We start from the raw sequence: 17194 nt of genomic DNA, 5'->3' as shown, positions 1-17194 counted from the left end.
GCACCATGTTTTTTTTCTCACCTTTATTCAACCAGTTGACCACTGCGACCTGGCCAAGATAAAGCAAAGCAGTGCGACAAAAACAACAACACAGAGTTACACATGGGATAAACAAACGTACAGTCAATAACACAATAGAAAAGGTCTATGTACAGTGTGTGCAAATGTAGTAAGATTAGGGAGGTAAGGCATTAAATAAGCCATAGAGGCGAAATAATTACAATTTAGCATTAACACTGGAGTGATAGATGTGCATATGATAATGTACAAGTAGAGATACTGGGGTGCAAAAGAGCAAAGAAACAAACAAACAAAAAATATGGGGATGAGGTAGTTGGGTGTGCTATTTACAGATGGGCTGTGTACAGGTACAGTGATCGGTAAGCTGCTCCGACAGCTGATGCTTAAAGTTAGGGAGGGAGATATAAGTCTCCAGCTTCAGTGATTTTTGCAATTCGTTCCAGTCATTGGCAGCAGAGAACTGGAAGGAAAGGCGGCCAAATTAGGTGTTGGCTTTGGGGATGACCAGTGAAATATACCTGCTGGAGAGCGTGCTACTGGTGGGTGTTGCTATGGTGTCCAGTGAGCTGAGATAAGGCGGAGCTTTACCTACCAAAGACTTATAGATGACCTGGAGCCAGTGGGTTTGGCAACGAACATGTATCGAGGGCAAGCCATGAGAGCATACAGGTCGCAGTGGTGGGTAGTATATGGGGCTTTGGTGCCAAAACGGATGGCACTGTGATAGACTACCTCCAATTTGCTGAGTAGAGTGTTGGAGGCAATTTTGTAAATTACATCGCCGAAGTCAAGGATCGGTAAGAAAGTCAGTTTTACGAGGGTATGTTTGGCAGCATGAGTGAAGGAGGCTTTGCTGCGAAATAGGAAGCCGATTCTAGATTTAATTTGGATTGGAGATGCTTAATGTGAGTCTGGAAGGAGAGTTTACAGTCTAACCAGACACCTAGGTATTTGTAGTTGTCCACATATTCTAGGTCAGAACCATCCAGTGTAGTGATGCTAGTCGGGCGGGTGCGGGCAGCAATCGGTTGAAGAGCATGCATTTAGTTTTATTAGCATTTAAAAGCAGTTGGAGGCCACGGAAGGAGTGTTGTATGGCATTGAAGCTCATTTGGAGGTTTGTTAACACAGTGTCCAAAGAAGGGCCAGATGTTTACAAAATGGTGTCGTCTGCGTAGAGGTGGATCAGAGAATCACCAGCAGCAAGAGCGACATCATTGATATATACAGAAAAAAGAGTCGTCCCGAGAATTGAACCATGTGGCACCCCCATAGAGACTGCCAGAGGTCTGGACAACAAGCCCTCTGATTTGACACACTGAACTCTATCTGAGAAGTAGTTGGTGAACCAGGCAAGGCAGTCATTTGAGAAACCGAGGCTATTGAGTCTGCCGATAAGAATGCGGTGATTGACAGAGTCGAAAGCCTTGGCCAGGTCGATGAAGACGGCTGCACAGTACTGTCTTTTATCGATGGCGGTTATGATATCGTTTAGGACCTTGAGCGTGTCTGAGGTGCATCCATGACTAGGTCGGAAACCAGATTGCATAGTGGAGAATGTACGGTGGGATTCGAAATGGTTGGTGATCTGTTTGTTAACTTGGCTTTCGAAGATTTTAGAAAGGCAGGGCAGGATGGATACAGGTCTATAACAGTTTGGGTCTAGAGCTCTTAACCACTAGGCTACAATGTTTAGACTGTTCACAATATTGGGCTGTAGAGAAAAAACGATTCTCTGTGTCGAGGTAAAAGTGGGGTTGGGATTACTCTGTGGGGCCTGTAGAATCTATATATGGTGTTATTTCATGGGGGAATGTGGTCTAAATACCTAGCAGCACTTTCTACTCCACCCACTTCATGGGTCCCAATGCAATACGTTGCATATGCCTATAAATTACATATTGGCTGTATAGAGAAAAAAATATTCAATGTCGGCTGTCTGGGAGTACACACTTTTGAGCCAGATTGTGTGGTATGCTAAGGTGGGAGGGGACTGAAAGCAGGCTGGACAAGGATTGGCCAGGGAGCAGAGAGGCGGGGCAGACGAGAGGAGGTAGGACCACAGCAGGCTGAGTGGCAGGTGGCATCATCAGAGCCTGGCACGGAGACAAGATCCATCACACCTCAGTCAACTGCAGCATCAGACAGATGCCTTTATTCTGTGTGTGTGTGTGTGTGTGTGTGTGTGTGTGTGTGTGTGTGTGTGTGTGTGTGTGTGTGTGTGTGTGTGTGTGTGTGTGTGTGTGTGTGTGTGTGTGTGTGTGTGTGTGTGTTACATTTACATTTACATTTAAGTCATTTAGCGTACGCTCTTATCCAGAGCGACTTACAAATTGGTGCATTCACCTTATGATATCCAGTGGAACAACCACTTAACAATAGTGCATCTAAATCTTTTAAGGGGGGGGGTTAGAAGGATTACTTTATCCTATCCCAGGTATTCCTTAAAGAGGTGGCGTTTCAGGTGTCTCCGGAAGGTGGGGATTGACTCCGCTGTCCTGGCGTCGTGTTACTCACTGAGTGTATCAGGTGTAGAGCCTGGATCTCTGCTTGTGTGTTTCCCAGCTGTCTGTTAACCAGGAGGCTTTGGTGCAGTGCACACACACACCCCACGTCTGTCTCCAAAGCCTTCCTATAACACAGCACAGCACTGACGGGACGACCTTACACATAAACACACACACGCACACCGTTGGTCGTCACACTCTCTCACCATGCATCTGAGAGGCTTGTGAGGTGTGTACCTTGCCACTGAGGCAGAGGCGTTTGAGGGTGTGTATCTGGGCCAGCAGGTCTCTTGGGGCCAAGGGGGAGGGGTCTCTCTGAAGAACAGTCAGGGCCTCTGAACACCGCCCCTCAGACAGCAGCTCAGCACCTGGACAGGTAAGGGTTAACCTCTCTACCCTGGACAGGTTAAACTAACCAGCATGGAGAGCTCTAAATGGTCAGACCTTGAGCGATGACAGTGCAGATATGAAGGAGGCCCTTCAGCTCCCTGGGGTGCACTACCACCGCTGGCCTGACGGCACTCATCTCCACATCCCCCTCTCCTGCCCTCCTCCGAACATCCCTCTCTCCTGCCCCCAGTCCCTCAGAGAGAGAAAGCAGCTCTTCCTGCAGACAGAAGGAACCAGAAAAACAACGTGAACATTTGTGATGTGATGTCAGTGTGTAACTGTCAAAGAGCTATTGTTTCATGACCTCATTCCTGATTACTTTACCATGACCTAATACTCTAATCCTGTCCAGTTACATGTGAGGGGTGTCAAACACACACACACAGTCTAGTGCAGACAGAGCAGCAGGGAAAACGTGAAGCCCAGGGACATTAAAACCGTACCCTAGAACACTAGGGGGTCGGGAGGAGGACGGTCACAACCTACAGCCCCTAGAGCTGCACAAAGGTTGGGGGGTGAGGTGAGAGAGATGGGGGAGAGGTCAAAGATAGATGGGGGAAGGAGAGAGACTATTGAAAAGACAGTGTTTTCCTTTCTTCCTCTCCATCATTATTTGCATTACATCACTACTACAGCATCAAACCTAGTCATGTCACGGTTAAGGTGTCTGGGGTTTCCTATCTCTCCCCAGGCTAGCGTTTTCCAGACTAGGTCCTTGGGACCTCAAGAGTTGCACATTTTGGTTTTTGCCCTGACACTATACAGCTGATTCAAATGATCAAAGCTTGATGATTAGTTGATTAGCTTCCAAAATATTTTTAACAACGGTGAGGGACTGCCAAGATGGAGGCATAGTGGCTTCAACACAGCACCCGCTGTTAGTCATCTAGTGTATATATAAATCATTGTGTAGGCCTGGGTACCAAGATGGTGTGATTTCAGACCGCAATTCGGGCGTCCCCAGCACGAATGAAACAGCCATGGACCAATGGCGAGGATCAATGGGTGTAACTTGATATATTAAAAATAAGTAGTAAAAAATGTCCCTAAATGCGGTCTGCAATTACACCCTTCTCCTTTGTACAGAAGTATGGAGTTTGGAAACAGTCCTGACTGAGTGTCCATGAGATGGCGCCAGATGACCACAGTGAAGAGAAATTTAGGAGAGTACCAACATAATTCCTCAAATTAGAGGGACCCTCTGATGAGTTTAGAATTCCAGTTTATGTCATTGTGTGTGTCATGTGTACAGTTATTGCCCTCTCTCTCTGTCTGTCACACACACACACACACACACACACACACACCACACACACACTGGGATTATACACCTCCCTCTGTAACTGGATCCTGGACTTCATAACGGGATGCACCCAGGTGGTGAGGGTAGGCAACAACACATCCACCACGCTGACCCTCAACAACTCAGGGATGCGTGCTTAGTCCCCTCCTGTACTCCCTGTTCACCTGCGATTGCGTGGCCTCGCACGACTCCAACATCATCATTTGCAGACAACACAACAGTGGTGGGCCTGCTCAGCGATGATGATGATAGCCTACAGGGAGGAGGTCAGAGACCTGGCAGTGTGGTGCCAGGATAACAACCTCTCCCTCATTGTCAGCAAGACAAAGGAGCTGATCGTGGACTACAGGAAACGGAGGGCCGAGCACGCCCCCATCCAAAGTGACGGGGCTGTTGTGGAACAGGTTTAGAGCTTCAAGTTCCTCGGTGTCCACATCGCTAAGGAACTAACATGGTCCACACACATCAACACAGTCGTGAATAGGGCACGACAACACCTCTTCCCCCTCAAGAGACTGAAAAGATTTGGCATGGGCCCTCAGATCCTCAAGAAGTCCTACAGCTGCACCATTGAGAGCATCTTGCCTGGCTACATCACCGCTTGGCATCCGACTGCAAGGCACTACAGAGGATAATGCGTATGGCCCAGTACATCACTGGCCTCCAGGAACTCTATACCAGGTGGTGTCAGAGGAAGGCCCTAAAAATTGTCAAAGACCCCAGCCACCCAAATCATAGACTGTTTTCTCTGCTACAGTTATGGCAAGAAGTACTGATGCACCAAGTCTGGAACCGACAGGTCCCTGAAAAGCTTTTACCCCCAAGCTATAAGACTGCTAAATAGTTAACCTGGAATATCTGTATTGAACCTTTTTGCTCTAATCGCTTTTGACTCATCACATACGCTGCTGTTACTGTTTATTGCCTATCCCGTTGCTTAGTCACTTTATCCTTACCTACCTCAATGACCTTGTACCCCTGCACATCGACTCGGTACTGGTACCCCATGTATATAGCCAAGTTATTAATATTCATTGTGTATTTATTCCTTCTGTTATTATTTTTCTATTTATTCCTTCTGTTATTATTTTTCTATGTTTTCATAGTTTTTTTATTTCATTGTTGGTTAAGTAAGTTTAAGCCTTTCGCGGTTAGTCTACACCTGTTGTTTACGAAGCATGTGACAAATAACATTTGATTTGACACACACACACACACACACACACACACGCAGACAGACAGACAGACAGACAGACAGACAGACAGACAGACAGACAGACAGACAGACAGACAGACAGACAGACAGACAGACAGACAGACAGACAGACAGACAGACAGACAGACAGACAGACAGATCGGTACAATGTAATACAATCGAAAAGCTTAATTGTATAGAAACTGACTCATCTATATGAGGCCTGCCAGTAGAGCTCTGTCTTCCCAAGGTCACTCTCTTCTCTCACCTCTCTTTTTCCTCCTCCTTTTCTTTCTCCATCATCTCTCTCCTCCCTCCATGTCCATTAGGTCTCGCTCTTTCTTCCTCTCCCTCTCATCTTTCCCTTCCCCTCTTTTCATCTCCCTCCTCCCCTCTTCTCTTTCTCTCCCTCTTACATCAACACCTTCCCTTCCCCTCCCTTCCTCAAACATCAAACTGAGTGATATTCCAAGGACTGAGAATACAGGACTGGCTCCACCCCTCCATTCTGGCTCAGTGATCTCCACTTGCAGTGGCCTCATATATAATGGATGTAGTGAGTAACTGGGACTAGGAGCGTGTTGAGTGTTTATTTCTGGTCTGATTGTGATGCTCTGTCTGTCTGACTGATATGTAATGACAGAGTTTATGTCTCTGAGGAGGAGAAGGTCATGACAAAGTGTGTGTGTGTGTGTGTGTGTGTGTGTGTGTGTGTGTGTGTGTGTGTTTACTGTCACGTATTCACAACACTGGAAGACAGAGAGAATGAAGAGCTGCACATGAAACTTTCAACTATTCCGAACACAATAATATAATTGAAACAATGCACGTTCTGAAGCCTTCAAGGGTAGATATGTCAACAAAATGTCTATAAAAGATTGTGACAGATGATTGTACTGTATGTGTATATTTATGAAGATATAAATGCGTATATTATATTAACGACTATAAAAAGCAGAGAAAGACTACAAACCTGCTCATTGTGCATCTTAAACAGCTCCCTGTCCGATGGTTGTGCTGACTCACTGTGCTGTGGTCAGTAATGATACCTAGGCCAGTGAGGAGAACTCTGAAGTCAGGGATGACTGTGCTATGTATAAACTGCTGAGAGTATGCAATACAAACTGATGAACTAATAAAGGTTAAAACCGAAAGATTTCTGTGTGTTGTCATTATTATATTACTCTAATACAAATGCAAAGAGATACTATATTACTCTGGTGGGAATGATACTGATGGCTGCTGTGATGGTCTTGACGTTACCTGATGTGCTCACTTTGAGAGAGAAAAACTAGCTTGCTAAAATAGATCATTTACTGGTACAGTACTAAGATACTGAACTAAACGATGTAAATGCTATAGCTTCTGTCATGTTCCTGTGTGTGGTGTGTGTGTGGTATAGATCCTAAAGGAGTTTGATCAATAGGTGCTGTAGGGACAGAATCATCCCCCTCAGACACATTCCTCCAAATCAGCTGACACACACTTACTAGGACTGAACTAAAATAGCAAGTGTGCTTGTGTGTGCGTACTTAATGCTCAGTCATCTCCCCTTCCTTTAACAGGGCTATTGACAGAGGTATGTCTGGTCTCAACTACTGCATTGGAGCTGGTCCATTCACTTTTATCAATTTCTGATGAGCATGATGAAAACAGATTATGACATCAAACCTCAAACACTCTTACGATGTGTAAAGCTGTCAGTGGGCCAGGTGTGTGTGTGTGAGAGAGAGAGAGAGAGAGAGAGAGAGAGAGCGAGAGAGAGACCCCCTTCCAGCATTTGGGAACATCTCAGACAACAAAATCTATGGGTTAAAAAACCTAGCAAAAAAACATTAGCTGACATGGGCTAGTTGATCTTGACATTTCTGACAAGTTATGAATAACTTTCTAAGGTATGCAATGACTGACATGCTAAAGTGGCTAAAATGTAAAATGTTCTGCTGATAAGCGGTGTGATTACCGCTGCAGTGTGAGTCTGCAGATCCACTTCAACCTGTCAGGCCCTGATCTGTTTCACCTGTCTTTGTGCTTGTCTCCACCCCCTCCAGGTGTCGCCCATCTTCCCCATTATCCCCAGTGTATTTATACCTGTGTTTTCTGTTTGTCTGTTGCCAGTTCGTCTTGTTTGTCAAGCTTACCAGTGTTTGTCCTGTCAGCACCTGTCTTTTCCCATCCTCTCTTTTTCTTGCCCTCCTGGTTTTTGACCCTTGTCTGTCCTGACCCTGACGACTCCCCCTGAGCCTGCCTGTCGTCCTGTACCTTTGCCTCTGTTCGCTGTAATAAACATTGTTACTTCGATACGGTCTACATCTGGGTCTTACCTTATCCTGATACAACCCACCTGGGACACACACCTGGCCAACTGACAGAACCACACACACACACACACACACACACACACACACACACACACACACACACACACACACACACACACACACACACACACACACACACACACACACACACACACACACACACACACTGTAATGTATTCACAGAGCACTGACAGAGAGAATGAAGAGCTCCACATGAAACTTTCAGCCTAGTCTAAACACAATAAAATGATTGAAACCTGAAATGGAAATGTTACATCAGCTATATTTCTTCTTGTCAACATGGTATTGTGGATATCATTATGTTGGCCTAATATAACGAAGATCGTACAATCATATCTTACACAGATGGATTCTTACACAGATGGATTCCTACACAGATGGATTCTTACACAGATGGATTCCTACACAGATGGATTCTTACACAGATGGATCCTTACACAGATGGATTCTTACACAGATGGATCCTTACACAGATGGATCCTTACACAGATGGATTCTTACACAGATGGATTCTTACACAGATGGATCCTTACACAGATGGATTCTTACACAGATGGATCCTTACCCAGATGGATTCTTACACAGATGGATTCTTACACAGATGGATTCTTACACAGATGGATCCTTACCCAGATGGATCCTTACACAGATGGATTCTTACACAGATGGATTCTTACACAGATGGATCCTTACCCAGATGGATTCTTACACAGATGGATTCTTACACAGATGGATCCTTACACAGATGGATCCTTAAACTAGATATATAGTAGGAACCATCTGCATAAACCCAATGTCCCGACAAGATTCTTGCGGTCTGAAGTTATTAGACATCATGTTTAAATCATGCAAGTGACTGACTAATGTCAATTGGACATTTGGGTAAAAATTCAAGCATCATACTGTTCTTCTGTAGTTAGTCTGTGTGAGGAAGGAGTGGTGCATGACGATAGCGAAGATGATGTATCCTTAAAGAGAGAGAGTGTCCATGCTGAGTTGTGAGTTTCTCTTCCCGCGGTATAAAAGCTCACCTCTCTCCATCCTGCCGCAGTCTGCATCCGGTTTAGAGATGAGCTACCCACTGGACCACCTCTACGGCCACGGCTCCTACCGCAGGGCACCGCAGGGCCTCTCTGCCCGGCCTGCCGCTTCCCTCTCCTCCTCCGGCTTCCACTCCCAGCCCTGGACGACCTCTCAGCGCCGCCGCCAGGCCTACAGCCAGACACCCTCCGCCGACAGCTTGGAGATCTTTAACGGCGACATGACTCGGAGGAACGAGAAGGAGATTCTGCAGACACTCAATGACCGGTTCGCCGGCTACATCGACAAGGTCCGTAACCTCGAGCTGATGAACTCGAATCTGGAGCAGGAAGCGGCTGCGCTGAGACAGAGCCAGACCGGGCGCGCTACCGTGGGAGAGCACTATGAGCGCGAGCTGGGGAACCTGAGGGGTCTGGTTCAGCAGCTTACCGGGGAGAAGGCACGCGCACTCTTGGAGCAAGACCACCTGGAAGAGGATATCCAGCATGTGCGGACCAGGCTCGAGGACGAGGCACGCAGCAGGGAGGAGCTGGAAGCCAAGGCACGCCTCATGAACAAGTATGTGGATGAGTCTGGGCTCGCACGGCTAGAGCTGGACAAGAAGCTGAGCGCGCTGCAGGAAGAAGCCGCGTTCCTGAAGAAGAACCACGAGGAGGAGGTGGCGGAGCTGCTATCACAGATCCAGGGTGCACAGGTGAGTTTCGAGGCTCGAGACACAATCAAGGCGGACGTCACGAACGCCCTGCGGGAGATCCGCGCTCAGCTGGATGGCCACGCGACCAAGAGCGCAACGCACGCGGAGGAATGGTTCAAAGGTGAGAGGCGCAACTTTATATCAATCTACCTTTACCTGGTTTTACTCAGCGATGTGTCAGTGAGAGAAAGCCAGGTTTATAGAGTTTTAGGGCTCTGATGTTACGGTGCAGTTTGCTGTCCATGGTGCTGAACTTTGGAGGAGTTGGCTATGGATCTCGTTTGTTTTACTATCAAATAGGCTCTTGGTACATAGTGGTGCATAGCCTATAGGCTAATATCAATCCTATTTGGGACATTGATTCGTTGTAAGGTCACCATTTGAAGCAAACTGTATTAGACTCTAGGCTATATATTCAGTTAAATCACTGCATAAACATCATCCAGTGCGCACCAATGACTGTAATGACAGCTTGTGTTACCCAAGGGTAGTATCGAATGGAACCATTCATAGTTATGGAGTTATAGGCTCTGATTGCATTTGGAAAAATAAAAGATGTGAATAATGTGGTGAAATAGCCTACTGGTTTATTTTATGGAGAGGAGAAAGTGTTCTGTCTGATGTAAATTTGTGTCTGCTACAGTCCTGTTTTGAAAGCCTTATTGCTGCTCTGAGTCCGATCATGCATTCCTGCCGCAGGCAACTATGAGTCAGCAGTATTAGGTCCCTAGAAACACTGATGGCGCATTCTAGTGTCCTTGGAAATGCATCTTGCCAAGAAAGCATCGGACACTCCCCCCCCCCAATCCCTACCTCATAAGATATTAAATATGTCTCTCAATCATTCCCGACACGGCCCTGGTGAATGTACGTATTAACCCCATAATTAGATATATTTTGCCCCTCAAAGTCACATATCTTATCTCACCGTCCTACCTTTTCTTATAACTTGCAGTCTCTTGAGTGTCATGCCATGTTCCTACCACAAGGGGAGCGCTCCTCTGCAGAGTCAGACGCAGCAGGGTGAGATGACACGTGTAGGGGGCGTCTGAGTACACTGTGTATATAGCATGTTAATGTGACCATAGAAATAGAATCAATGGATTATATTTCTATTAATGTGACTGTGGGGGTTTGCCTGTGTTTGGTGATTATGTGTTTGAAGATGTTGTGGCCCTGTGTGTGTGGTTTCCAGTGAGTGTTGTGTATGTTTTCTAACCTTCATAACATTATATAATTTCCTGAGGGCTACTGCCTCTACCTGAGAGAAGAGACCAGAGGACAATAACAATAAGATCATGGCTAATGCAGTCCTCCACCTCTAGCTCAGCCATCAGGGTCATGACCTGTCCCCATAGATACACAAGCAATGCTATTGTGTCCTAACTGTGTTATGTACCAGTGTTGGTGCTAGAATTAGGATTAGAGACCTTAGTTAAACTCTCTGAATGGATGGATAAATGTTGATTTGTACTGGTCCACCACCTCATTGAGTTAACATTCCTCCTACCAGTGACCATTCCCTCTCTTTGTAGCTCTGCAGCCGAATGTGATGGAGCTGTCCAGCTGACTCTGGCAGCCTGTTGATCAGTGTCCTGTAGCTGAGTCAGACCTCAGACAGACAGACAGGCACTGTCAAGGTTACTCCTGGAGGAGAGGATTTGTGTTCTCAATGACCGACCTCTGTGGTGGTCACGGAGGAAAAGAGAATGAGAGGATACAAGGAAAGGACACTATCTGAGAGTATAGGGTTGTTATAGCCCCTGTCCCTATGACCTCTAAAACCCTGTCTCTGACCCTGTTCCCCAACCTCACACCTCTCCCAAACCCCTGTAGTGCGTATGGAGCGGTTGGCAGATGCAGCTCACTCTAACACAGATGCGATCCGTGGTGCCCAGGATGAGATAGCAGAGTACAGACGGCAGCTGCAGAGCCGCACCATCGAACTGGAGACCCTCAGAGGAACCAAGGACTCCCTGGAGAGACAATGCATGGAGACTGAGGACAGACACCATGGAGATATCCACTCACTACAGGTACACTCCTCTGCCAGTCTGGCTGTCTGTCTGGCTCTTCTCTTTCCCTGCACTTTGACACGCATTTCTCACCAAAATTTGTGTGTGTGTAGGAGACTATTCATCAGCTGGACGGTGAACTGAAGAGTACTAAGTGGGAGATGGCCAGTCAGCTGAGAGAATACCAGGAGCTGCTGAACGTCAAGATGGCTCTGGACATAGAGATAGCAGCCTACAGGTGGGTCAGAGGTTAAGGGTGGGGGATATTTTTTTGTTAGTGCACTCATGCACTCAGATTATCTCTGAATAAGGCCTGCTCTTGTGAAAAAAACATGATTATCACAGAATAACTACTGATACGTTTTTGAACAGGAGACTGTATTGACACACACAATTCAGACTGTACTTCCTGTGTTCTTCCCCTAAACAGGAAGTTGCTGGAAGGGGAGGAGACTCGGTTCATACCTGGGCCAAGCCTGTACTCCTACTCCTCTGCCCACCTGAAGCTGAAGGGGGAGGAGCTCTCAGACACAGTCATACTGGAGGAACAGACGGATGAGACACAGGTCACTGAGGTGACAGAGGAAGCAGAAGATGAGGAAGAGGAAAAGGGAGAGGAGACAGAAAAGGAAGAAGAGGAAGAGGAAGAGGGAGAAAAGGATGAGGAAGAGGATGAGACCAAAGCTGAGGCAGAGGAGGGAGAAGGGAAAGGAGTTGAGGAAGAGGAGGAAGGTGAGGAGAAAGAGGAAGAGAAGTCTAAGTCACCTGAGAAGGCTGCTTCTTCTCCATCCAAATCTCCCCAATCTAAGTCTCCCCCCAAAACCCCCCAGCCCAAATCTCCTGCCCCCAAATCACCTGAATCAAAATCACCCCAAGCTAAATCTCCCCTCCCCAAATCACCTGCCAAATCTCCCGCCCCCAAATCACCTGAATCCAAATCACCCCAAGCCAAATCTCCCCTCCCCAAATCACCTGCCAAATCTCCCGCCCCCAAATCACCTGAATCCAAATCACCCCAAGCCAAATCTCCCCTCCCCAAATCACCTGCCAAATCTCCCGCCCCCAAATCACCTGAATCCAAATCACCCCAAGCCAAATCTCCCCTCCCCAAATCACCTGCCAAATCTCCCGCCCCCAAATCACCTGAATCCAAATCACCCCAAGCCAAATCTCCCCTCCCCAAATCACCTGCCAAATCTCCCGCCCCCAAATCTCCCACAGCTGTGAAATCACCAACATCTACATCTCCCCCCAGCAAATCCCCAGAGTCTAAGTCTCCCCCTCCCAAATCCCCCCTCCCAAAGTCTCCTGAACCCAAGTCCCCCATCCAGGAGAAGGCCAAGCCCCCTGCAGAAGACAAACTGGCCAAGCAGGAGAAGAAAGAGAAGGAACAACCCCAGCCTGTAAAGGAGGAAAAGAAACAAGAGCCAGAACCCAAGGAGAAGGAGAAGAGTGAGAGCCAGCCTAAAGAGGAGAAGGTTGAGGAGAAGACAGACAAACCAGAACCCAAGGAGAAGGAGAAGAGTGAGAGCCAGCCTAAAGAGGAGAAGGTTGAGGAGAAGACAGACAAACCAGAACCCAAGGAGAAGGAGAAGAGTGAGAGCCAGCCTAAAGAGGAGAAGGTTGAGGAGAAGACAGACAAACCAGAACCCAAGGAGAAGGAGAAGAGTGAGAGCCAGCCTAAAGAGGAGAAGGTTGAGGAGAAGACAGACAAACCAGATCCCAAGGAGAGCAAGCCAGAGGAGAATCCCAAGAAGACTGAGACCCCAACACCTGCCCCCTCTGCTGCCACCCCGGCCAAGCCTGCAGAGGAAAAGCCCGCCCCTGCCAAGGAGAGCCACGGCCCTGCTAAGAAAGAAGAGGAGAAACAAGCCAAAACAGATGACACACCCCAGGTAGAGGTGAAGCCAGCCCCCAAAGAATCACCACAGAAAACAGAGAGCACAAAGGAGGAGAAGAAACCAGAGCCCAAAGAGGAGGTGAAGAAGGAGGATAAGAAGGAGGACAAGAAGGAGGCCTCTAAAGCATCCGACATTAAAGAGGCAAAGGATACGAAGGAGGTAGGGAAGGCAGAGAAGGCCAAGAAGTCTTCTAGCACTGAAGTCAAAGACGAGAAGTCTTCTAGCACTGAGGTCAAAGACGAGAAGTCTTCTAGCACTGAGGTCAAAGACGAGAAGTCTTCTAGCACTGAGGTCAAAGACGAGAAGTCTTCTAGCACTGAGGTCAAAGACGAGAAGTCTTCTAGCACTGAAGTCAAAGACGAGAAGTCTTCTAGCACTGAAGTCAAAGACGAGAAGTCTTCTAGCACTGAGGTCAAAGACGAGAAAGCCAAGAAGTGAGTCACTAACACACTGCGTATGAGCCAGGAGAAGAGAGAGACGCCAAAGAACTATCGGGAGGGATGGGAAGGGGGGGAAGGGACGCTACTGAAGACCTGAGCAACCTTTGTAAAGGGAAGCCAGAGCATAGCAGAGCAGGAGACAAACAGTAAACAAACAAAGCAATAGCTTCTCTCTAGTTACTATCCCCGGGTACTCAACCCTGATATGATGCTTCTTCTAATCTATGACTGTAGTGAATGCAGAATGCTCTAAACTCTATCTGAATTGTGTCTATCTGACTGCCCGTCAATAATAACAAGTGCATTAAAACAGCACCATTGCCTTGGCTGGGAGCACAGCACAGGGCCATGCACCTTCTGAAGCCTTCAAGGGTAGCGATGTCAACAAAATGTCTATAAAAGATTGTGAAAGATGAATATATTGTACTGTATGTGTATATTTATGAAGATATAAATGCGTATATTATATTAACGACTATAAAAAGCAGAGAAAGACTACAAACCTGCTCATTGTGCATCTTAAACAGCTCCCTGTCCGATGGTTGTGCTGACTCACTGTGCTGTGGTCAGTAATGATACCTAGGCCAGTGAGGAGAACTCTGAAGTCAGGGATGACTGTGCTATGTATAAACTGCTGAGAGTATGCAATACAAACTGATGAACTAATAAAGGTTAAAACCGAAAGATTTCTGTGTGTTGTCATTATTATATTACTCTAATACAAATGCAAAGAGATACTATATTACTCTGGTGGGAATGATACTGATGGCTGCTGTGATGGTCTTGACGTTACCTGATGTGCTCACTTTGAGAGAGAAAAACTAGCTTGCTAAAATAGATCATTTACTGGTACAGTACTAAGATACTGAACTAAACGATGTAAATGCTATAGAGCTTGTCTATTCCTCTCATGTACATTTCAGCATACACACTACAAGGAAAGGAACAGTTCTGAACAGTACACTGTCTGAGTGCTAAGGTGGTATGAAGAGAAGCACAGTGGAGGTGAGGAAGATGAGGTGTGTGTGTGAGGGAGGAAGTTGAGGTGTGAGAGGGGTGTGGATCTCCTAAAACTGTGTGTGTGTGTGTGTGTGGTGCTGCATTGCGGCTGAGGGGTGCAGTGACCGGTGTTGCAGCACCCTCCCAACACCGCTCCCTCCTCCCCTCCACTCCCTGCTCTGACGTCGCCTAACTTTGGTTCATACATCCGGAGGTGGTCTGGAGAATAGTGCTACCTGAACAGAACTGTTCCCATCTTCCACACAACATCCAAGACTTAGAGAATACACCTGCCCCTTCACATCTCGCTCTTGTCCTTAGTTCAGGTCTCTCCTTATCTCACCTCTCCCTTCTTTTATCTCTTTCTCCATATCACACACTGTACCTGCTTTACATAGCCAGCCTGCTAAAACAGTAGCCATAAAGTAGAGATACTGCAGTAACCTGCCCAGCCAGGGGAGAATCTACACATGCTAATCTGAAGATCCATGCAAGTGCTGCAAAAGATAGAGCGCAGTATGAGAAGTGCTAAAAAAACACACCCTTTATTTCAGAACAGAAAAAGGTCTATTGTTGATTTTGATATGTTTGAGTCGGTCTCTGTCATTTCCTTGATGTAACACAGTGGTCCATAATCATCATGGAAACAACACTAATCAGCTGCACTGGGGGAGTGGTTGTGATATGCTGTGTAGTTGCTGACAGGTGTATAAAATTGAGAACACAGCCATGCAATCGCCATAGACAAACATTGACAGTAGAATGGCCTTATTGAAGAGCTCAGTGACATTCAACGTGGCACCGTCATAGGATGCCACCTTTCCAACAAGTTAGTTTGTCCAATATCTGCCCCGGTCAAGTGATGTTATTGTGAAGTGGAAACGTCTAGAAGCAACAACGGCTCAGCCGTGAAGTGATAGGCCACATAAGCTCACAGAACAGGACAGCCCAGTGCTGAAACACATAAAAATTGTCTGTCCTTGGTTGCAACACTCACTACCAAGTTCCAAACTGCATCTGGAAGCAACGTCAGCACAAGAACTGTTCGTTGGGTTTCCTTGGCCGAGCAGCCATACACAAGCCTAAAATCACCAGGCGCAATGCCGAGAGTTGGCTGGAGTGGTGTAAAGCTCACCGCCATTGAACACTGGAAGCACGTTCTCTGGAGTGATGAATCACGCTTCATCATCTGGCAGTCCGACGGACGAATCTGGGTTTGGCGGATGCCAGGAGAACGCTACCTGTCCCAATGCATAGTGCCAACTGTTAAGTTTGGTGGAGAAGGAATAATGGTCTGGGGCTGTTTTTCATGGTTCAGGCTAGGCCCCTAAGTTCCAGTGAAGGGAAATCTTAACGCTACAGCATACAATGACATTCTAGACGATTTTGTGCTTCTAACTTCGTGGCAACAGTTTGGGGAAGGCACTTTCGTTTTTCAACATGACAATGCCACCGTGCACAAAGCAAGGCCCATACAGAAATGGTTAGTAGAGATCGGTATGGAAGAACTTGACAGGCCTGCACAGAGCTCTTGATCTCAACTCCATCGAACGCCTTTGGGATGAATTGGAACGCCGACTGCGAGCCAGGCCTAATCGTCCAACATCAGTGCCCGACCTCACTAACGCTCGTGGCTGAATGAAAGCAAGTCCCCGCAGTAATGTTCCAACATTTAGTGGAAAGCCTTCCCTGAAGAGTGGAGGCTGTTATAGCAGAAAAGGGGGGGGACCAACTCCATATTAATGCCTATGATTTTGGAATGAGAAGTTCGACGAAGAGGTGTCCAGATACTTTTGGCCATGTAGCGAATCTCCCTGAATTCTGACAGGATATCATCACGTTCGTTAAGTTTCTCCTTGAATTCTTTCCTGATGATCATTCTCCTTGGGGTTTTAATGTAATCTCTTTATGTCTGATGGATGACTGGGTATTAACAGGAGACACAACTTGCAGCAAAAACATCCTCAGAACACCACTTCCCCTAATGATCACCATGGTATGGAACCCACAAAACACATCGGCTACATCCTAACAGTGGCAAGCTTGTCCTGGAGGAGAGAGCGCTACTGGGGCTCTGTGATGCTGCACTAATGTCAGATTACATCCAGGGCAATGATCAAGTGGTCCTGTATTATTCATCAGCTCTTACTACACTGTAAATACATAAGAAACACATTTAACCATCTCTTATTACACTATAAATACCGGATAGGGAACACATTTAATCATCTCTTATTACACTATAAATACAGGATAGGGAACACATTTAATCATCTCTTATTACACTATAAATACAGGATAGGGAACACATTTAATCATCTCTTATTACACTATAAATACAGGATA

The 17194-nt window shown here is 46.7% G+C and overlaps 1 protein-coding gene across 1 annotated transcript; it reads left to right on the top strand.

The window, feature by feature from the left end:
* Window positions 1-8855: 8855 nt before the first annotated feature.
* LOC106580290 (uncharacterized) lies at window positions 8856-14533 on the top strand. The gene is made up of 4 exons (XM_014161131.3): window positions 8856-9614; window positions 11330-11529; window positions 11622-11746; window positions 11939-14533. The coding sequence occupies exons 1-4, from the start codon at window positions 9020-9022 to the stop codon at window positions 13845-13847; spliced, it is 2829 nt and encodes a 942-aa protein (XP_014016606.3). The 5' UTR covers window positions 8856-9019; the 3' UTR covers window positions 13848-14533.
* Window positions 14534-17194: the final 2661 nt, after the last annotated feature.

The sequence above is a fragment of the Salmo salar genome, chromosome 20 (genome assembly GCF_965601325.2).
Source record: "Salmo salar chromosome 20, fSalSal1, whole genome shotgun sequence".
In the NCBI taxonomy this organism is placed as follows: Eukaryota; Metazoa; Chordata; class Actinopteri; order Salmoniformes; family Salmonidae; genus Salmo; species Salmo salar.
Note: the sequence above shows the minus strand (reverse complement) of the source record. Positions and strands in the feature narration are given on the sequence as shown.